General features: G+C 40.5%; 1 protein-coding gene across 2 annotated transcripts in view; it reads left to right on the top strand.

Annotated features, from left to right (window-relative positions):
- Positions 1-23545, top strand: part of PHEX (phosphate regulating endopeptidase homolog X-linked) — a 99558-nt gene that overhangs the window by 11393 nt on the left and 64620 nt on the right. For both annotated transcript variants that reach the window (XM_039391435.1, XM_027731134.2), the window contains 6 exons: positions 9590-9676; positions 11295-11521; positions 14638-14706; positions 16872-16988; positions 22523-22606; positions 22916-23061. In XM_039391435.1, the coding sequence (XP_039247369.1) occupies positions 9590-9676; positions 11295-11521; positions 14638-14706; positions 16872-16988; positions 22523-22606; positions 22916-23061 (730 nt within the window). The remainder of the gene's footprint in view (positions 1-9589; positions 9677-11294; positions 11522-14637; positions 14707-16871; positions 16989-22522; positions 22607-22915; positions 23062-23545) is intronic.

The following is a 23545-nucleotide window of genomic DNA, read 5'->3' as shown; positions in this document are numbered from 1 at the left end:
TATTCAAGAAGAGAACTGGGGAATTTCTTTTCAAGGGGGAACCCTAAAATGTCAGTATATTGATTGGGTTTATTTGTGTAAATACAGCATCTTTTCATGAAATTGGTATTTGGGAACATTTGTTTGATTTACTTTATTTATGTTCCTTGGAAATTAGAACCTATATGTATTGATTAATTACTAGATCTTCATTAATTCTTGTGGAAATGCATATTAATTATGTCCTCATTAATGCAAAATTAATTCATAATGATTAAATATTCCATCCGAATGTCAGAAGAATTAATAATGATGGGCTGGTTGTTTTCAAGAGTCACTGCTCTATCCATGGTGAGACAGACGCTGCCATCAAGAAATAGGCTGAGGGACATTAATTGTATCAAATACAAAACATATTGCCCTGAATTGATAAGGGAAATGTGTTGATGATTATTAAAGGCTTTTAAAAAAAAAACCCAAACCAAACAAACATAAAACCCCAAACCAAACAAACATAAAACCCCCCGAAACAAACCAACCAAACAACCCTCTCCCTCCAGATCATGAAGTGGGTGGGGGAGATGCAGTTTATCAAAACAAGGCAGGCCTAGATTAAGGCGTCAGCTCCACAAAGACCATTCTGATGAATAAGCTCATGGAGCTGCAGAATACATTGTGAGTTTTATTAAAGAAAAAAAATTAATGGTTTGAAAAATATGGAAACTATTATATTTTAGGTATATCTCAGGCTATGTAAGCCAACACAAGGCCTTCCAAAAGGGACTATTAGCCCCATTCATTGACATCCTGGATGCTTCTGCTGTGGCAAGTGGTGGGAACATACAATACAGCAGGTGGAAGGGCAATCTAAGTGGTGTCTAGGGAGGTTGCCATTACAAAAGTTGCTTTGAGTGATTATTTCAAGTCCTTATGTACTCCAGTAAGATGATTCTGGTGACTGAGTATTTGCAATGGGGAACTGAGATTAAAAAAGGTAAGAAAGTAATAGAAGGCTGTTTAAGAAGAGAATGGAAAAGACATGAAAGTGAAAATAATACATGCTTTGGTAAAATGTAAAAGCTACATTATAAGCACCAGAAAGGTGTATTGACTTGCTACTTTATTTATTTTAGACTCAAAGTGAAAAGCTTTAATTAAGCAAGGATAATTTTAAGCATATGGAGAAAGACTTTTGCAAGTCTTTAATGCGAGTTTGGTTTTCCATATAGATATATATATTTAGCAAACAGTAGAGAAATCTGGACTATAATGCATCAGAAACTCAAAAAAGGTATTTATAACATGCAGTGAAATAATTTTTTACTGCATTAGGCTTGGACTGCTTCCCTTCCTGTCCTCTGAAACTGAGGATTGTTTACAGCCAGCAAGGAAAAAAAGGGAAGAAGAACCTTAATGTCAGTAAGGTGTCAGTACTTTTAACAATTATTTAACTACAGTCATGAGAAAATTTTTCATTGCTTGTTTTTTTGGTTGCGAGAGAGTGAAAATTGTATCTTTAAAAAGTGTGTTTTCATATTTCGGAATTCTGGAAACAAACTTGTTTGAAAACCAATCATTTGCAGCTCACTTCTTGTAAAGGGTCAGGCGGGGAAGAGGACTCCAGACTACTCGTCAGACTTTGGATAAGACACCTGAGATAACAAGAAGCACTGCAGAGCAATTAGTAGAACTAGTAGTTTACAAAAGTTAATAAATTTAAATTAGCTCATATTTTAGGGAAGCCTCAAAATCCAAATATTGCTATCAATTGTTAATAGAGGAAATGAATTGTTTTGTACACTAAAGTTGCATATCAGGAGAAATTCTCAGAAGAACTTTTGTTTTAAAGGCATAAAGGAATTTATTGAGGCTTTGAAATTATGCATTTGAAGTTGGGTTACACTGGTGTCAGAAGAGAGCTGTAAGTAGGCTTCTGCACGTCCACTGGGGTTTGTCTCTGTGGTATTTTCCAGCAGACGAGATCTTGCTTTGCTCTTCTTCCAAGGCTTCCAGATGCAAAGCAGCTCTGAAATGGAAGCTGGACAGGTGCATTTGTGGGGGAGTTTGATCTGTGCTAATAAACCTGCTAGGAGGGGTAAAGTTGTACAGAAACATTAAGTGTTGCATCTTACAGCAGGAGATGTGCATGTCTTTTTCAGGAGAGTGCTCTGCGAGAACAGATTTAACTCTGAGGATAATCTTGGCTTGACAATACTTGTTTTGTTCACAAAAAATATGTACAGCTTGGAAATGTCAGTTAAGTCTGTCACTTCCTTTTAGAATATATATATGTGTATGTGTATATATATGCATGTATGTATATATATATAAAATACATTATATATATATATATTCTTCACTCTCCCTTCTGTACTCCTCTTCAGCTATAGGGATCGGGTTTCCAAACTGATGAGAATAAAAATACATGTATCAGATTCTCTTCTTTGACTATTTTGTGACCTGAACTGTTGCAGTCTTTAAAATTCATATTTTCATGTAGCAAGACAGGAATGTTACCATTGGTTGAGTGATCTCAACAGTCTTTTGTATAATTTTGGATGCTGTGGCCAGTGCTTTTATTTTGGGATTGAACATTGTGTCCCTTGTAGACACTATGAAACTTACCACTGCCAGCTCTCCTTCACTTCATTTTGGGTTTTGAAAAAAGGAATTGGAAACCAGATACTCTAAATGAACGTCAGCTGACCCCAAACCATTCTGAAATCATCACTCTTGGAACATGTAAGATCATGTTACTTAATTAAGACTATACGTTTATCTAGCTGTGATTTCCGTAACAGCAGCGTGGTTCTAAAGTTTTTGTGTGTGCCCTTTGGCATCCTAGCCAAATCTTTGCTCTGTGAACTGTACTGAACTTGACTTTTTAAATCTAGTGTGCTGAGTGTTTGAAGAAAGGGCCATACCTCCACGACGCTGTTGGAATCCTTAGATAACCCTTGTGGCACAGTGCAGTTGGCTACTTGGGTTTCAGGCATTGCAGTTGCTTCCCAGGAACTCTTTTGCCATAGCTCTTAAGTGTGAAGAAAATATGGGAATTAAAGGTTAGACATTCTTAATGAGGACTAGATTAATCATAATTATGTTATAGTTCAGGGACATCACGGAATTACATTCTGCACACAGGTGGTGTGCATTTGATTTGATTGCCAAACTCAAACCAAGGTTCGAGTAGGTTTTTCTTGACTTTTAGGTGGTAATTCCTCACAGAATACCCTTAAAACAACCTGTTGCTGGCATCAGAGGATCTTCTGCAAATTTCCAAACGATAACTTGGGTTTAGTTTCTTCACAGAAGTAGCATGTGATAGTGCTAACGTAGGGAGCAAACAAAGCTTCTCAGTGATAGCTGGAGATGGTTGAACAGCTCTTTTAATTATTCTTCACATCAGTTTAGAAGCCCAATCCCTATAGCTGTAGAGCTGCATACGGGGGAAGGTGAAGAACGGAGTCTTTATTGCTCAAGAATTGAAAGATAAATTCATTGTCATCAGGTATTTGCAAATAAACTCCCTTTCCACAAGCAGAGTTCCTGCATTTTGGTCTGAGAAACTGAAGCTCATAAATATCCAATATGGAACAAATATCTGGCTACTAGTTACTGCTACCAAAGGGAGAGCATGCTGTTGTGTGAGGCTGTGATAGAACCTTACTGGGGATGTAACTCATGAAAGCATCTTCTGACTGTGGCACACTGAATGAATAGGTCCTTGGGTTGCTTTCTGAGTCTGATCCCGAAAAGAATGCGTTATAAGTTTCAGTTTTAGTACTGAGCATCATCTGGGCAATACTGAGCAACTCCCACTGTCACTGACATTAAAGGGAGTGAAGGGCATTCACCGTCTCCAAAAGATCAAGCTCTTTGACTGTCTGGATCAAGTTCAGCAAGCTTTATGCTCATAAAGGAGCACCATTGCTATCAGTAGGAGTCTGGCATGAATTAGATAAGGAGGAATCTGTGGCTTACTTTATCTGCAGCAATGGATAGTGGCTGTGTCTCCTTGATTCCTCATGTCTAAGAGTGCTTTGAGATCTGCATCCTAAATATGTAGAGTGCAATTCCAGGAGCAACCATTAGATTATTTCCCATGACCTTTCTTGTGTCACAGACAATTACATTACCCGTGTAATGCAGCTCAATAGCTTGCAGTGGGATAAAACATAATTCACTTTGGAATAAAGTTTATCTTCCAAAAAAGGTTCAAGTCTTGAAAATGTTAGGGGGCAGAGAAGCCACTGTCTCCTCTGCTTGCTGGTTCCAGTGGTTAATCACTGTTACTGCTGAATTTGTCTTCATCTTCCAATGGCTGGTGCTTTCACACTGTGATTCCATCACCCTTTCACATCTTTTGTGAGAAAAATAATGTTTCCTCATTGCATGTTTGTTTTTTTTTAATCCCTCCCTTCTATTTCTTGAGCCAAAGAAAAAACCCAATTGTTTTGATATTTTTCTGCCCTCTGTCCAGTTGTTCAACATTGTTTTTAAATACAGGCAGCTGAAGGGCAGAGAGTGTTCCAGTCTGTCTCACCAGCCTGTACAACAATAAGATCATCTCCTCACTTTGGTACTTCTCTGGTTTTGCAGTCCAAGACTGCTGTCTGTTCTAGAATTGCCCTGGGAGTTCATGCTGAATTATTTGTCTGCTTCTAGCTTTTCACTCTTCCAGGGTTACAACCTTCCAGGAAATGGGATGTCCCCTGGGGTTCTTGTATAATTTTTGTTTTTTATAAAGTCCAAGAATATTCCCAGTGGGATGTTTGCACATGCAGTTGTTTTTCTTCAAGATACAAAGCATTATAATATATTTCAGATCATTGTCAGATCCACTGTGCAAACACTTCAGTTTGCATTTTCCACATAGAGTAAATGTTTGTAAAAGGATAAGGACAGAAATTAGTGGAAAAAAATGCTACTATCTTTACTAGCATGACGTATTCTCCATATCTTGGGTTGGAAAGTGCAGAGAAAACTTGTACTTTCTCTCTAGAATAGGAAGTAAGCTTCATGAATCCCATAGTGTTTCTCAGGATTGCAACTCAACTATATATGTAGAAAACTATCTGACAGCACAAAGAATATATACAATCTGCTGATCAGGACACTGATAAATTAAATCCATATTTCTAATTGGAATAAATGGCATGCACGTTTCTTTTCTCTGCAAATCTGGCTTTACAATCCCTTTTTTGTGCACTCCATGTCAGAAGAGAGAAAGGTACAGGTTTTCTTGGTACTATAAATAAAATACAGTGGTTGAAAAGTGAGGCTATGCAAAACAGTGGGCTGGAAAATCAACAAGGGCTGGAAATGGAAAGTAAGATTAAAGGTAACACTTGGCCACAAGATTATCCTTAGCAGCTTCAGAATAGTATGCAGTTAAATAAACACTCACGCAAAGCTTACTTTGTAATGTGCCTTGCTCTCACTTTTAACAGCAGATGATTGCTGTTTACTGGAGGGTAGTGAACCACAGGAAGTTGGCCTTTTTTAGCCCTCTTGCCCTGGAAAAGAACTATGTGAAGGCAACTCAATATAAACTCTCTTCCTTCCCTTCTCAGCTCCCCACCCCCAGCTGTGGCTTTTTTCCTTGACTATGTATCTGAGCATCTCCAGTTCAGACAAGTGAGGATCACTCCCAGCTATGGAGTGGGTTTGTTTGCTGGTGGTGCTGAGTCTTTGTGTTTTGTAGAAGAGCCAGGGAGCACAATGATTCAAACGTGCCTGACCTGGGGTGCCAGAAGTACCAGAACTTTCATTGCAGTGGGAACCTCCCCACCCTCAGCCCCTTGGTAGAAGAAACCGAATGATGAAGCGATTTGCAATCTCAGAAAGTTTAGGATATCATGAACACCTTTAAACAGTTTCTAACTGTTCAAGTGGTAGTTGCTTAATGAGATGAGTTATGTTATTACAGTGCTGTGGAGTGGAATTGCCAATAGGTTTTGACACTTGCCATAACTAAGTTTTATGTGAAGGGAAATGTAAATCTTGCATCTGGGCATCCTGTGCATATGGAAACGTGGACAATGAGGTGCTGAGATCAGTGCCACAGGCCAAGATCTTTTTTTATTGCCAAGAGAATGACTTTGGAAATAATTTAAAAGTGAAGAGAGTAAAAGATGTGAGCGAAGAAGAGCTGCTTTGTTAGAAAAGCCACTGAAACACGTACTTGATGTTTGGCCAAAGAAACATGTTCCAAACTTTATCTTTGGTGGCCTAAGCTATGCTGGTTCACTTTGCTTTTTCTGGTGATTTTTGGTTATGATATTCTGCTTTGCAGAATATAACAGGCTAGTTTTGTAATTCAGTAGCAGCAATAAATTGTTAAATTTTAGTTGACGTTAATAACAATTCTATGCCTTTTCGGGTGGTTGCAAATCAGCTTGGATTGTGGGGGTTTTTTAACCTCTGCAGCCAAATTGCCTAGCACTGTAACATTTAATAGGGAGCTGACAGATGGGCTGTTATATAAGGGTGTTTTTTGATATTGTTGGAGTGATGTATATTTCCTAGTCTGATCAAAACCATTTATTCCTAAAAATTCTTATTTACAGATAAATGTTTGATGTCCTAAAATGGAAGGTTGCTTTAGGGAATTAGAACTTTTAATTAGAAACAAGAAAACTGAGTTTAAAAAAAATGGAAAGAAAGAAAGCTGCAAGAAGAACAAACTCAATGTCCTTCTCAGTGCTAAGTGAGCTGCTTTAGTCAAAATGTTAGTAGCACCCATCTCCTTAACTAGGTCAAAGTTTAAGAAAACTGTGCTTTAAGAAAAGCCTAGTAGACTGAACTTCTCAGTGGATTCATATGAATACACACAATTCCTTAGTGAGGGGTGAGAGTAGCAGTTTGGAAAGGCAAAGTAGGGAACTAAGCAGCAGGTCTGTGGGTAACTTATGTAACTGAACATTTGATCTCTTGTGGTCTTTCTCTTCCTATACCTTGAAAGACCTTATAGGTTTTGCTTACGTTTTGGTGTCCAAACAGAAAATATCTGAAGCTATTACTGTCTTTCAAGGTGATAAAATCCTCCCAGACAGCTACAGTTCAGTTGATTTTTTTCAGAGGGGCTGAATTTGCTGTCTCTGTGTCCCCGACTGGCATTTCCCTTAGTATAGCCAGAAATCCATGTCATGTGCCAAGAGATGGAACACTGTTCAGAGAGTGCCTTTCCATGCTGGGGAGACTGAGGGATGGCCCTGAGGCAGGTTTGATCAACCTGTGGAGATCCTCAGAGAGCAGAGGCTCTGAGCTGCAGCCTCCAAAACGCTGCCCTGTAGAAGCACAGAGTGCATCGACCCACACGATCAGATTTGCTCAGTGCAGGAGTGGGTTTGTCAGAGCCTGCAGCTATGGCCAGGCTACTCACAGTACCCAATATTGCTAATATAAAGATAGCCTGATGTGTCTACATTGATTTCAATCACAGTAGTGACTTTCTTTCCATGAATAAGCAACCTGGAGACAGACCAATTGATTACACATATTTTTGATCAATATGTTTTGCTTCTTGCCTTTTCTTGCTATTCATGTTTAAGAGTTTAAATACTCAAGGACACATAAAATCCATATGTATTTGTGAGCTAAATAAGAAGCAAATTTCTAAATCTTGTATTTGGATTTTGTACTAGCTAATGTAGAAATCACACGGATGTGAGCAGTGCTCCATGTTTGAGCTTCTAAACCTTTCTGAAAGTACTTGAGGTTAGGGCTGAAAAACCTTTATAGCCTAAAGAGCACTCATGGATCACATCCCCTATTTCAGTATCCACAGGATTCAGCCAGACAGACCAATTGATTACACATATTTTTGATCAATATGTTTTGCTTCTTGCCTTTTCTTGCTATTCATGTTTAAGAGTTTAAATACTCAAGGACACATAAAATCCATATGTATTTGTGAGCTAAATAAGAAGCAAATTTCTAAATCTTGTATTTGGATTTTGTACTAGCTAATGTAGAAATCACACGGATGTGAGCAGTGCTCCATGTTTGAGCTTCTAAACCTTTCTGAAAACTTGAGGTTAGGGCTGAAAAACCTTTATAGCCTAAAGAGCACTCATGGATCACATCCCCTATTTCAGTATCCACAGGATTCAGCCATCTTATTAAGTCTTTCATGTTTGATAACTGGATTTTTTGTTATTGGAACCAAGAATTGTCTTCATAAAAGAACTCTGAGCAATTGGCAACATCTACCCCACCTCACTCTCTGCAATAGTACAGTGAGTGTTACTGTTTCATTCTGTCACATAATGAGATGGTTTGATGGGAAAACACCAGGTCTGATTTTAACACAATTTGATGCAGGTGTATTTCTAGAGTTGATTTTATTTTATTGACTCTCATCCTTTTTATCTCTCCTGATCTTTACCTGGGCTTTAGCCATTGGATTTTGTTAGCTTCAAAACTTCGTGTTTGTACAGCTCACTGGCAAGGATAGAAATTATTGTAATGGCTTTAATAGGAGGGTATTTTTTCATTCTTAGTTTTATCTAGGCTTCATGTATCGTTTCTTTTAAAATGCCATTTTTAAAACATGACCAGGTCTGATTATTCTACTAAGAATTGTGCACGCTGAAGATATGTGTCAGTGATTGGCATTATATTGTCTTTAACAAGCTGAAAAATATTAGCAATTTGAGAATTTGAAATCAAAAGTATTGGGGATCCTGTCCAGAAGTATTTTTAGGGAAAATCTTATCCCTAACTACAAGGGAATTAGCTCATTAAATCTCTTAAGAGTCCAAGAAAATGAGTTGGGCATTGTTTGTTTTGACTCTATTTTTTTCTTTTTTAATGCCTCTGCATTTAGCCATAGTTATGTGTATCTGCAGCTGCATCATGGCTGATGTACAACTTGGATGAAACAGTTTGAGGCAGCTAAGAGGGGACTGCTGAGATTCAGATGGACTTTTCATGCTTTTTTCCTTTCATTACATAATGTGAGGAATGTGAAGAACATAGGGAGATGACAGCTTAAAAAAAGCTGAACACCAAGGATGTTTACACCTATAGTGTGATATGAGTGTGTATATGGTGCTGCTTTACAAGCAATGGTTGGACACTTGGTCTTCTGTGTCATTACCAAGACTGTGCGTGTTTGACAGACAATGAGGCAGTTCTCTGCTGCTTTCTTTCAGCAGCAGCAGAGCTGGCAAAAGTGAACACCAGTGGTCTTGCTCCTGGGATTCTTTAACCTTCTCTGTTAGATCCTGATTTCATAATGTACCAGCACCAGAAACCGAGCCACTTGAAAGAATTCCTGACTCCCTGCCTTGTGTGATTGTTCCCACTTACCTCATAATTCCCTGTCCCCTCAGTTTGCTGAGGGTGGCTGGTTGTGAGGACAGATAATAAGCAGCATCTGTCACCTGGCTTTAAATCAGTCCTCTTAAAAATAAATAAATTAAAAAATCCTTCTCCGTTGGGGTTTGAAAAAGTTGTAATTATGTCTGTGCTACTGCTTAAAAAAATATAAGTGGAACCTCATCCTTAATTAAACAAATGCCATGATTAAAGCAAATGCTGAAACAAGCAAAGTTTCTACATTTTCCAATGTATTGAAAAACATATTTATTTGTTTTTTCAGCATTGCTTGAGAAACCCATCAGCAAAAGACGAGACAGTGAAGCTGTACAGAAGGCCAAAGTCCTTTATGCATCCTGCATGAATGAGAGTAAGTGGCTTGATTTGAGAGGGACATGATCCTGATGTGTCCCTTCCAGTGCAGCATATTCAATGATTCTAAGATATATGAGTTCCCTATGTTTATAAAGGCAGGGGTTTTATCTCTCTGCTGAGCTCTGTGCAGATGCATGGATTTTGCTGATATGGATTCAACTGAATGCAGAGGGTCTTTTACACATTTCTGAAGCTGAGGTACACCCAGGCACAAGAAATCAGTTTTAGAGAGACCTCTGACTGTCAGGGAACTGTGAATAGATATTTATCTGTGCAAAAGAATGCTAAAATTGTGTCCCAGAGTTGTGGGGTTAGTGCCTGGGGTCAGTAAATCAGAGGAGCTTCTGAGGAAATTCTCATACTGATATTTTCAACAGCCTGTGGCTCAGTACCTTCTATATTTCTCTAAATCTGTTTAATCAAAACACTTCCCCAAGACTGGATATAGACAGCCCTGGACTCTTTGAGTTATCTGCTTTAAGTCAAACAAGTTAGGATGGGAAACCCTATAGCCCTGTTTGCAGTGCTTTTCCTCAGCTTGTAAATGCTGCTGTCAGATGATGTACACTAGTCTGGGACACATCACTGCCCTTATGTAGCTACACAGGTGGAAGATGAATTAGAAGTGCCCTTTGTCCTTCTGGACAAAGGTTCCTTCTGAACCTTCTGTGTGCAGTTTTGCTCACTGCAATATGAGAAAGATATTAAGCTCTAAGAGAGTGTCCAAAGGAGGACAGCCAAGATGGTGAAGGGCCTTGAGGGGAAGCTGAACGAGGAGCAGCTGAGGGCACTTGGTCTGTTCAGCCTGGAGGAGACTGAGGGGAGACTGCACTTCAGTTACAACTTCCTCGTGAGGGGAAGAGGAGGGGCAGGCACTAATCTCTCCTCTGTGGTGACCACTGGCAGGACCCAAGGGAATGGCCTGAATTTGTGACAAGGGAGGTTTAGATTGGATATTTAAAAAAGGTTCTGCACCCAGAGGGTGGCTGGGCAGTGGAACAGACTCCCCAGGGAAGTGGTCACAGCACCAAGGGTAACAGAATTCAAGAAGCGTTTGGAGGATACTCTCAAGCACATGGTGTGACTCTTGGGGATGGTCCTGTGTAGGGCTAGGAGTTGGACTCAGTGACCCTTCTAGGTCGCTTCCAACTCGGCATATTCTGTGATTCTGTTATTCCCTGGACAGTTTTCTTCCAGCACGGCCCAAGACTGACTGCCAGCAATTGAGACAGCCTGCCCTGCAGCCTTGGTGCCAAGATTCTGCCCCTCTAGCTTTGATTATGTACGATAACCAGCCTCTCCTCGGCCCTACGGAAGCAGTGAAGTTTCTGTGCTAGTTTCTAAATCAGATTTTTTTTTTGTTTACATTTACTTAATTCCAGCCTTTGCCTTTTTTGAAAGGTACTGATTTGCCCCTATTATTCTTAATATACATAAACTGGGTTGGACTCCTGTGCTGCTGTGCTCACAGGCAGAGCAGAGGCTTTGGGTTTCAGCTGTTGTATTTTGTCTTGCCTAGAAATCAATTGATGCCGTTAAATCTTTGTCTTGTGTGGCTGCTGCTTCGGTTGAATTATCTGGAATGTAATTGTTGTCACACTTTGGCATTTCAGATAAAATCGAAAAAGCCGATGTGAAGCCCCTCTTAAGTATCCTGAGGCACTCACCTTTCCGCTGGCCTGTGTTGGAATCCAATATTGGACCTGAAGGACTGTGGTCAGAAAGGAGATTTAGTTTACTCCAAGCCTTGGCAACTCTTCGTGGCCAATACAGTAACTCTGTCTTCATCCGTTTATATGTGGCTGCTGATGACAAAATCTCCAATCGGTATATCCTGAAGGTACTATATAGCATATCTAATCGGTTTCTTTGCATGGTATTTTATGGTCTTCTTTTTTAAAACATGTTTACATGCCAAATGTTTACACTTGATTATTGTTGTTATTATCTACTGATGCACGGATGTTCATAGGTGCCAATTTATGGGAATGTAGAAGCCACTAGCAACCACATGCTACTGAAAAATATCTCCTACAGGTTGCTTTCTTCTTTCCAATGCCAGGAAAAAAATACAAATAATGTTCCCAGTAGACCAGTGTCCAGGGTCTATGTGCATGAGAATAAGAGGTCAATATCTAGTTCTGGGTGCTGCTTATGACTCACTAGTTGCATGAAGAATGGGGTTTTTTTGTCTGTGAAGATGAAGAATGGTGCATCAATAGCAGATATTCTGAACTTGAGCTATTTTTCTTAAGATGGAAACACATAATCTTGCTCTTATATAGCAGCTTATGACACAGATGTATCCGAAGCACTTTTAGACCTGAAATACAGAATTTACCTTTTTTCCTGAAATGCTATTACATTTAGTCCAAAGCATTACCATTTTATTAACAGTGTGCGGCATTGCACAACAGTTTAGTGAGAAAAAGATCCAAGAAATGTTGCCTCCCTGTAGTCTGACAAAACTCCAGAGAAAATTGTATTACTGTGAGATGTCACCATGGCAAGTCTGAGTACCTGGCCAAATGCATTGTTGTTTAAGAACTACAGATGAGTAGCCAGAGTAGACCAGCCCTCTGCTGCTATAAGAAAATAGGTTATGAAGGCAAGAGAGAAGGAGCAAATAAGAAAGTTATGATGCCATTCATCACAGCAAAGTAGGATCTATGGCCTTTTATTTTGCTGGCATATGGGCTGGCTGTAGGAATGTAGCCAAGAATACATTGTATCTAGAGATCAAACAACAGTTAATTGTGTTGGTGCTGGAGTGGATGTCAAAATGTCTTCTGACTGAGGCATTTAACTGGTATAAAGTTGAAGGGTAACTTTTCCCCATCTCTGGGATATTTTCCTGGATAGTCAACAGCAGACCAACAGTTTGCTGTAAATAAGATGTCATTCTGCTAAGATACTTTTAAGATCCTGTCAGGTTTTCTTTGGCTTGAGACTTGTTTAAATGAACTGAAGCAGTAGAATCAGATGTTTAGTTGGGTATCTCCTGTCATAATATTTCAGTCCAAGTCACCTGTTAGCAAAGGGCTGGGCAGGGATATCCTTACTGCTGGTCTCTTGAAAATGAATCATAGCTATCAGTACCTTTCCTTGGTATGCTTAGTGGTGCCTAAGAATTAAGTATCTGAATAACTGAAGCACTACATGCTATGAATAATGTATTATTCCATAGGGTATTCTGTTGTTAATTTTATTAAGATCTTGATCTACAGATTGCATCGGCCAGTATTCTTCCTTGTCTGTGTTTTAACAGATTCCCAGGGGTGTAGATGTACCATGGAGTATTTCAATCTGCTTGTGAGAATAACTTTATTGCAAAATTCTTTTTGTTCAGCATTGCAAAATCATCAATGGATCATAAAAAAGTAAAAACTCCAAATAAAACTTTGTTCAGCATTCAACATGATCTTTTTTTTTTTTTTGAGGGCTAAAGAAATTGGTTAACTTTTCTGTTTCTTTCTCACATTTGTGCTCTCTTGGTTTTCAGTCACATAACTGAAACAGACCAAATAGTCTGAAGTTAACTATTGCCAAGACACACATACAAAAAGCATGAGTATATTATTTTTGCTCCAATATGCTGAGAAAAGGTGATACTGTTTTTCAAAGAACCAGCTTTGCACTGAGCATCACAGTTACTCTCCTTTTTGAGGAAGATTTGTTTTATTTGCTTATGGTGTATTTTAAAGATTGTGAACATCAGCTAGTAGAGGAAAAGATTACATTTATTCATCCATTTTAGATTCTAAGGTTTTACGAACGTGCAAAATGTGAAATATAAGTGGTTTAACCTAAATAATTTAGATTAAAAAAGACACATGAAATTGTATGAATCAATGCAATCTCTCTTTACTAGACTTATCTTTAAAAAACAATTACAGCATCAAACCAATAATTTTAGAACATCAAAACTGTTGTTTCTGCTCCAATCAGTATCTTATTCAGAGTTTGGAAGCTGGTTGAATGAAGTTTTCAGCTTTGGCTTCCACACTCTAGCCTAACTTCACTGCATTGAAAAGTTCTGGGAAATCTCAGTTCCTAGTATCAATTCTAAAATATGTGCTGTATTGTGAGTTTTGCCTGGTTAGGAATTTGAAACCATATGTATATATTCTCATGTAGATATTTCACTCAACCCTAAGTGCAGATCTCAAACTTTGAGGTCTGGTTTAGAAATTACCTTGAGGCCCTAATTCCAATATTAGGGTGACTGTAGACTATCAAATTTGAACCATGTTTAGATCAAAAAGGTAAGTGAAAGTCAAAGATCCATCTGGACCTACCAGACACCTTTAGGTAATGTACTGGAGAGATAACAACATCCTGGGCATGCATGCAATCCTGGCTGGTATCCAGTTGTTTCATATCTGTTCAAAAAGCTAAATACAGCACCCAGTGCTGATCTGGGGTGAAGCTCAAAAGTGTAATCTCAGTTTCAGTCAAGAAAGGCTAACAGTGTCTTCTGGATACACAACAGCTAACATGCTCCAGCACCTCGTGGACATTTGGTCCATACACTAGGCTAGAGTGTCCTAAAGCTGACTCTTGTGCCCCTGAAATGTGCACAGGATGAATGGTCATCAGCACCAACTGTTCGATGCTGTAGGCCCAGTCCTATTGCATTACCTAATACTAATGGAGCCATAAACACCTACATCGCATAGGTAATTCTTTTCTGGAGGTGGCTTAGGTATTGCAGGGGGCATCTGAGGCTCCCCAGATCACAGTAATCTGATTTAGTTAATATCTGTCAGCACAGCATAAGATTTTTCTGTTGTTTTGAAATCCTGTGGAGCTCAGTCTGCTGCAGTGTGTTGTGTATGTATATTTGCACACATCTACTATAACTGCCAGAGAAACTCTTCCAAGGTTGCTTATTAGTCTACCTTTGATTTCTGATGAATTTAGCTATTAAATGTTGATTCTTGTTATTTTTAACAGCTTGACCAAGCAAGCCTCTCTCTGGCATCTAGAGAGGATTACCTAGAAAACACCACAGAGGCCAAATCTGTAAGTACTATCAAATGGAAATTAGAGTGACCCTTTTTCCCCTCAGCTTTTTTCATTGTTGCTTTTGTTTTGTTGAGCTCCAAACTGAGAAAGGGCCATGCATTGCATGGATTTGGATTTTTCAGGATATCTTCTGTCAGAAAACACCACCGCTACCACAAACATATCTGCAAAGTTTCCTAAACGAAGATTTTTGTAAGATTTGGGGTCCCCCTACTTTTCTTCCCGCTTGGAAGGGGCCTCTGGAGTTCATCTTGTCCGACTCCTCTGCTGAAGTAGAATTTACCTCTGGAATATACTACTAGTGACTGGCCTCCAACTGGGCTTTGTGCTGCTGATCACAACCCTCTGGACCTGGTCACTCAGCTCATTTTCAATCCACCTCACTGTGCACTCCCCTACCCTGTACTTTTTAACCTTGGTGATCAACCACAACTGCTGTCCCTTCATCCACCAGGATATTAATGTAATTGTAGAAAATTATCAGCCTGGTTAAGTTTGATTTCCCCTTCATAAATCCATGCTCACTACCTGTGATCACCTTATCTTTCATGTGTTTGGAAATAGTTTCCAGGAGGGTTTTCTACATTACCTTCCCAGTAATTGATATGAGGCTGACCAGTCTGTAGTTCCATGGGTTTTCTGTTTTGCATTCCTTGGAGATAGGGGTGATGCTTGGTCTCTTCCACCCTTTTGGAACCTCTCCCAATAGTTGTGACCTTCCAGATACTGTCCAGAGTGAAGTTGCAGTGGTATCAGCAAGCTTCCTCAGGACTCATGAGTACAATCTTTCAGATCCCCTGGATCTACTTATGTCCACTTTGTTCCCTAATCTGGTCCTCCTTGCTCCAGACTTCCCCTCTGGACTCAGGGGCCTGGGATTCCTGAAAGTCAGTCTTATCACTAAAGACTAGAGCAAAGTTGGCATTGAGTATCTTGGCCTTTTCAGTGTAATTTGTTACCCTGCTCCATTTAGTAGTAGATCCACATTCTCCCTCCTCTTCTTTTTCCTGTTATAGGGTTTTTTCCTATTGGTCTTCACATCCCTTACCAGCTTGAACTCCAGGTTGGCCTTGGCTTTCCTAGCCATATCCCTGCAAGATTTGTCAGCAACTCCTGGGTATACAGCTTAGTTTCTTGCAGCATTTCTGTGGACAGCAGTTGTGAAATAATGATGTTTATCAAAGGCTTTAATGTATCAATACTTGACTATGACAACAACACCTTTTCCTCCTCATTCAGTGAAGACGTGTGGGCAAGTATCTGTCATGTGCAGCCCAAAACTCAAAGAAAACAACCTCTGGGGTTATCTGGGGGACAAGTCATTGCTGCTGATTTTTTACAGCTTTACTTCCCTTTTGAGTTTCCTGAGAGGTTAGTAAGTTTTTTAGTTACCTCTATCAGACTAGATGATGACAGGATACAAAGAATGGTAACTGCTAAAAGATTAAAGGTGGAAATGTGTTGGGATATATTTTTGCTGTTGTTGGACTGTGAACTGGTAGGAGTTGATGAGGAGCAATCTGATCCCTCCAAAATCTCTGAAAGATTATACTGTGGGGGAGGCAGCACAGAAATCACTACAGTATCTTTACATCCAGTGTATTTTGCTAACATCTGTGTACACAGAGATTAAAATGTGGTTTGTTAGGATATCCTGGGGAGAGCAAAGAAAAGCACTGTAGCAGACACATGTGTTGTAGTGTGTGGCAGGAACAGAGGAGAGAGCTCATTGGAGCATCCCTTTATCTCCCTGTCCTCTCAGGCACTAAGCTTACACTCGTATACAAGTGCTTCTACTGTCCTATAGTTATTACTGTATGAGTTGGCCTAAAATACTGGTGTACAGTCATACACATTGTCTAATCCATTTGTAATAGCTGAAAGTGTTAGTCCAATCCAGAAGTGTCATTTGCATTTCCTGAGATTTGTACTCCCTGAACCACAGCAGATATCTCTGTCTGTCATACAAAGTATTTTTACAGTGTTATTTCTCCTTTTTAACTTGCTGACAGCAGACATTCAAGGTAAGGAAAGCACGACCTTGGTTGCTAAAGCATGAAAGTATTATACTCCTTGCTATAGCTGGGCATTTCTGGTTTACTGCTACAGCTCTGCTCAAGAGCAAATCCAGTAGTCACATCATTCTTTTTGTTTCTTTACAGTACCGAGATGCCTTTTTGCAGTTCATGGTTGATACAGCAGTGCTTCTGGGTGCAAATGCTTCACGAGCCGAATCTGATATGAAATCAGTTCTAAAACTGGAAGTTAAAATAGCAGAGGTTGGTAATCTAATTGCAATCCTTTTTCAAAATGAAATTCATTATATCAACACCGGTAGCAATAGTGCTTTTTAGAAATTGAAAGAAAGGAGCAGATCCTGATGAAGAAAGGATTAATAATATTTCTCCCTTAATTGATTGTTAAATTCATTGTTTTATTCTCCGGGGAAAAAATCTTAGTCAAATACCTTTGGTCTCTTAAATTGTAATGTGAACCAGGCTCATTAGAGATAAGCCTGGGGGTGGCATGGCAATGTTTAAGGAACAGTTTGCTAGCGAGGTCCTTCGGTCTGCCATCTCAGTGGAAGCAGGGGATGGAGATCCATGTGGCAACAACGATGCAGGGATTGTTGGTGTGTTAGAAACTCTGGAAGCTCAGCTGGTCCCATAGGAATCAGGGCTTCTTCCCCTGAAAAGGTGATGGGATCAATATCCCGGCTGAAGTGCATCTACAGCAATGCACTGGTACCCATTGTGCAGCTGGGAAACTGTGATATAGCTGTCATGGAAATAAGGTGCGTTGACTGGAAGTTAGCGAATGTGATGCCCATCTACAAGAAGGGCCACAAGGAGGATCTGAGAAACTACAGGCCTGTGAGTCTGGTCTCGGTGCTCTAAAATGTTATTGCACAGATCATCGCCGTTGCCATCATGCAGCACATACAGGATAACCAGATGACCCAGTCACCATGGGTTTATGAAAGACAGGTCCTGCTTGACTAACCTGATCTCCTATGACAAAGTGACCCACCTAGATGTTGTGGGAATGGCTGTGGATGTTGTCTACCTAAAGTTTAGTAAAGCTTCTGACACTGTTTCCCACAGCATTCTCCAGGAGGAACTGGCTGCTCAGGCACACTCTTCACTGGTTATAAAACTGGCTGGATGGCTGGGCCCAGAGAGTGGTGGGGAATGGAGTTACATCCAGCTGGTGGCCAGTCACAGGTGGTGTTCCCCAGAACTCAGTATTGGGGCCAGTCGTGTTTAATATCTTTATTAATGATCTGGATGAGGGAATTGAGTCAGTTTGCAGAGTGCACCAAGTCAGGCAGCTCTATTGGTCCACTGGAGGGTAGTAAGGCTCCACAGAGGGATCTTGACAGACCTGATTGATGGGCCAAGGCCTACTGTACGAGGTTTAACAAGGCCAAGTGCCAGGTCCTGCACTTGGGTCACAACAACCCCACACAACACTCCAGGCTTGGAGAAGAGTGGCTTGGAAGCTGCCTGGTGGAAAAGGACCTTGGGGTGCTGGATGAACATGAGCCAGGTGGTCAAGAAGGCCAATGGCATCCTGACTTGTATCAGAAATAGTGTGGCCAGCAGGACTAGGGCAGTGATGGTCCCCCTTTACCTGGCTGTCATGGTTTGAGATAGCCTCAACATCCAATTCCCTAGCTCCATTCCCCCTCTCACATCTCAACCTAATGTGAGATGGGTTTTTCCAGACAAAACACACCAGACTCCAAAGTGGGGAAAAGGGAATATATTACAATGACTGTACAAATAAATACCATATCACATTATACACATGATCACAAACTATCTCTACCATGACATATGTATTTACAATGGATCAGATCTCTTCTCCCCTCCAAATAAAAGTCCAGGAGGGAAAGAAGGACAGATCCCATCCAGTCTCTGAACAGCAGTATCTTCTAAGGCAGCAGGTTTCTTCTTCTCATGCATGCAGCAGCTGTGGCTGGCTTTTCTGCCAGCACTCCACGAGGGAGGTATCCAAGCCTCTCTCTCGGCCCCATCGCCTCACAACCGAGGGGTCTTCCGTGGACTTCGTAACCCCAGACAAGGTCGTTTCACCACGTCATATCACGAAGACACAGGGGGGGCTTCGTGACGGTCTGGTATCTCTTGCAGGGCCTCTGTGCCCTGCCTCTCAGGCTGCCACCGTGGCAGCAGTGCGAGGGGGGGAAGCCAAGGTCAACTCCCCCTGCATTCCTCTCGGAGCTCTCTAGCTCCTTTCTACAGTGCATGTCGCACTTCAAGGCTCTTTCAAGTAAGAGTCTATCATCTTCCTCCTTCCAGGAGGTCTCAAAGGAGTTTTGGGGATCTGGTATCAGTCTTACCCCCAAGAACTCTGTAGCTCTCAGCTGCTGGCTCTCCTTTTCTCGGCTCTCCTTCCAGGAGTCCTTTCTCTGGTGCTACATGTTGTTTCTGCTGCTTCTTCAGTTCAGGTTCTTATCTCTGGCTCTCTGCCACTGTTTCTCTGGTCAGCGTCGGCTGCTGCTCTGTGCCCATAGAGAAAACATCTCCCGGCATAACTACAGACACCTAGCCCAGCTTTATGCTGTTCCAGGTCCCTGCAGCCCCCAGCCAGGGGCTGGGAGGGGGCCAGAGGCCCCAAGGGGCTCAGAGCCCCTTCCTCGTGGCTCTACAACATGGCCACCTCTCCTACAACCAAACTACAACTCTTCTTTTCCGGTCTGGTTGTGGTATGTTTACATTTCTGCAGGAGCGCCCATTGGGCAGAACTTCAAAACTTCCAGAGGTTTCCACCCCTTGGGGTCTACCACTTCTCTTAGCCTCTGGGGAAAACAAGGTTCAAACCACTACACTGGCACTGGTGAGGCTGCACCTCAAATCCTGTGTTCAGGTTTGGGCTCCTCACTACAAGAAAAACATTGAGATGCTCTGGAGCACAAGTCTTATGAGGAGCAGCTGAGGGATCTGGGGTTGTTTAGCATGGAGAGAAGGAGGCTCAGGGGTGACCTTATCATTCTCTATAACTATCTGGAAGGAGGTTGTAGTGAGGTGGGGGTCTGTATCTTCTTCCAAGTAACAAGCAACAGGACAAGTGGAAATTGCCTCAAGTTGTGTCAGGGTCAATTTAGATTGGGTATTAGGAAAAATTTCTTCACCAAAAGGGTTGTCAAGCACTGGAATAGCCTACCTAGGTAAGCGATTGAGTCTCGATCCCTGGAGGTATTTAAAAGACATGTAGATGTGGCACTTGAGGATGTGGTTTAGTGGTGGACTTGGCAGTGATGGGTTTAATGGTTGGACTCAATGACCTTACATGTCTTTTCCAACCTAAGAGATTCTATGATACTGTAATTGTGAAGCTGGGTAGAATTTGAATCCCTGCTGTGCATCCATTGCGAATATATTACCCTGTTGTTCAAGAAGCAGACTGGGCTGATTCTCTGTAGAACAGTCTAAAAGCAGTGCAAGACCGAGGTGGGATATTGGAGGTGGTAGTGAGAGGGTAGTGTTTACAGTAGCACCACCCTTAGCTCTTGAGGTGGTTTCATGGAGTACTCAGGGAGAGTAGATGAGAAACTCCATGAGTTTTAATTTAAGGGGACCAACTGAATTTGGTAAAGCTAAGTGTATTTAAATCTAGTACTTGGTTCTGGCATTTACTTGGAGACATTTTTGCCCCCTTGTGGAGTTTAATTTATGCATTAGGCTTGTTACTGTTTGAAGGTGTATTTTTGTTTCTGTGTATCCCTCCTTCAGTATGGCTACTACAGGAATCCCGTCCCTGGAAGCTGCAACTCCACGATCATTTCAACTTCTAAAGCTAGAGAGAAGAGTTAGCCTCAATGCTGGGAAAACACCAAAGTTTAGGGCTACAAACTGGTTTGCATAACTACCAGCTGAGCTGAGAGGCTATTCCGTTTGAAATGGTGGTCTCTCATTAACAGAGAAGCCTGTTGCACAGGACAGGTGATGCAACAGATGACTTTTATCTGGGTTCTGCAGTTGCAGTCTACAGGAGGAAAGGCAGTGATGCTTCTTAATGGTGTGTTTGTACAGAAGTGAGGGCCATCCGCAATAGTAGTAAGTCAGTGTTTCCATTTTTTCTGCTGAAAGGGATGAAATTTGCCAAACCTCTAAATAAAGCCCAATATTCAGCTTCAGTTACTTAGCGTGGATGGACTAATGAGCAAATACTTCATTGTGACCCAGTAGACTTGAAAAACAGTAAACATTTCTTCCTTTTATCATTGATGTGATTAGAAGATGCATTGCTAGCTCTAGTAGCTCTAATGCTTTACTTAACGAACGTCTTACAGAGAGTATGAGGTATGTAGGTGAAGTTGCCATATGAGATGACACAGATCATGTAAAAATCCTCAGGATCGTTAATGCACATTGTTATGTGACAAACCATGCTTGCTCATGGTTTCCTTTAGTATGAATAATCCTCCTCGTGTCTGTCCAGATATTAGGTGTGAGTCCAGGGATATGAATTATTACATAATCCCTAATGAGCACAATGATTATATATATGTAAACATTTTACTGATTCAAAGGAGGTAGTCCTGTTTGTTACTTAAGGTTTTACTGTATCCTGTATTCCCCTGCATTTATTCTAAGTAAACATATATAATGGAGAACTTGCATGCTAAAGAAGAGGCAGCAAGAATACTTTGAGTATAAGAAAGTGGCATGCTTTAAGAGAACTTGTTATGTACAAGGATGACTAGGATTGAATGACTGGAGAAGGAGAGAAAGTTCTGAGAGGAAGAGAGTAAATGGGTTCAAGAAGAGTTTAAAGATTTTTCAGATAAATCAAATTTGCAGAAAGGGAGAAGAAAGTAGTTTTTTATTTTCCTGTGTGGCTTGAGCAATAGTAAAACCGCAGACACTTACTGGAGAATTTTGGTTGGAGAACTGCCAGCTGTCTGGTTAGTCTGGCATCAATCTCTGCCCTCTTTAAACTGCACAGCATACAGCTTGTTGCGTAGGATTTACCTTAGAGTGGGGCTGGAATTGCCATCAGGAAGTTTTATTTCTCTTTAGCACTGAGAAAAATTAGACCTATGTCTTGTACTTGGTTTGTTTTTCTATTATGTACCATAGGGCCACGTTGGAGTCTGAATGTCCCTCTTGTTAGTTATAAAAGGACTTGCTTTATAGTTAGGATTTCCTTTGCTATGACACTACAGAGGAACTTGAGGTCTGGCTCCTCTGGTCACCCAGATGGAAGGCCTGGTTGGGGAATGCTTTAATTTGTGTCTGGCCTATGTACCTGGGTTCCTGCTATGGAAATCAGGATGGTGGGGTGAAATGAGGAGAAACTTGTATGCATCTGGCTCTTCCCTCAGGTGGAGTAAGGCTACAGTAAGAACATGTTCAAATCCAAGACATGAACTGTACTTCCAGTATGCCTATCTCAGGCTCAGCCTTTTAAACCATATAGGTTGGAGCTGGTTTCTACCTGATATGATGGGATGAATAAGTATTAATGGTTTAGGTGTACTTTTATATCTTATGAATTAACATGTCTTTCCTTGGTATAATCAGAGCTGAAATTGGTCTAATATGTTCAAAGAAGACATGTACCTCACTAAATTCCCCAGTAATGAGTTAAACTTAAAATGAACTAAGTTCCATTTCTTCCAGTTAAATTTCATTTCCAGAAAGGGAAGTTAATGCCCTAAATTCTTGGGAAACAAGTGGTGAGACATTTCTGCACTGGGATTATGATGGACAGTAATGACATAAGAGCAGGTCCCTGCAAGATAATCCTTGTTTTGATGGTTTTGTGTTTTTTTGCTCTTTCCCAGATCATGATTCCATATGAAAATCGAACAAGTGAGGTGATGTACAATAAAATGAACATATCGGAGCTTAGTGCCATGATTCCACAGGTTGGTTGGGGATAATTGCAAAATTATTCTTTTAATATCTGACCTATGTAATTAAAATTGCCTTTAGTGTGCAGAGAAGCATGTTAAAGGAATATTATTAGGAATGTGTGTGCTCATTTACAATATATGTTCTTTTAAATACAGTTACGACTTTACTGAGATTGAAAATACATGTAATAACAAAGTGCAATACTTTCTAAATTTTTAATAAGTAAAACTTTGAAACAATTAGTTTTAAAGGTGCAACTTAGTTAATAAATCATCTCTCTTCATAATCTGATTTAACCAGCCTTCTCTTTGTCATTGCAGTTTGACTGGCTGGGATACATCAAGAAGGTGATTGACACCAAACTCTATCCTGAGCTTAAAGATATAGGTCCCTCAGAAAATGTGATTGTCCGTGTTCCCCAGTACTTCAAAGATTTATTCAGGATACTAGAAAATGAAAGGAAAAAGTAAGGATCCTATGATGATTTCACCCACACTTATAAGGTTACATGAAATGCTGGGCTTTTCCTGTGTTTTTCAGGAGTTTCAGATATTCTTGGAATCAAGTCTCTAGTAAAATGGTCTGTTTGGTTTTGTCTGAATGAGGATATAGATATTACCTTGTGTGTAGCAGGAGAATTTGTAGTTTCAACACCTTTCGTCTTCTATGGAAAACTCAGGTTGCAGTAAAGCTGCATTTTCCAGATGCATTCAGAATCTCCTACTTTTATAGGGTCTTGTATCTTGTGAAATGATTTACATCTGTAGAACATAGTTGTAGAATGCAGGTATCTCAGATTAAACATATTAGATGTACTTTGCATGGGGAAGCAAGACAGCTTTGAGCAGTGATGAAAAAGCAACACCCCATTTGAAACATCATTACTGATGACATCTGAGGGATTTCTGTGATAATTTGTTCTCTGCTGAGGTGTGTTGCTGAACTTTTAA

Source organism: Pipra filicauda, unplaced genomic scaffold (assembly GCF_003945595.2).
Source record: "Pipra filicauda isolate LSUMZ 115617 unplaced genomic scaffold, ASM394559v2 scaffold12_size5214236_pilon, whole genome shotgun sequence".
NCBI classification, from domain to species: Eukaryota; Metazoa; Chordata; class Aves; order Passeriformes; family Pipridae; genus Pipra; species Pipra filicauda.
This window is presented reverse-complemented; position numbering and strand designations above follow the sequence as displayed.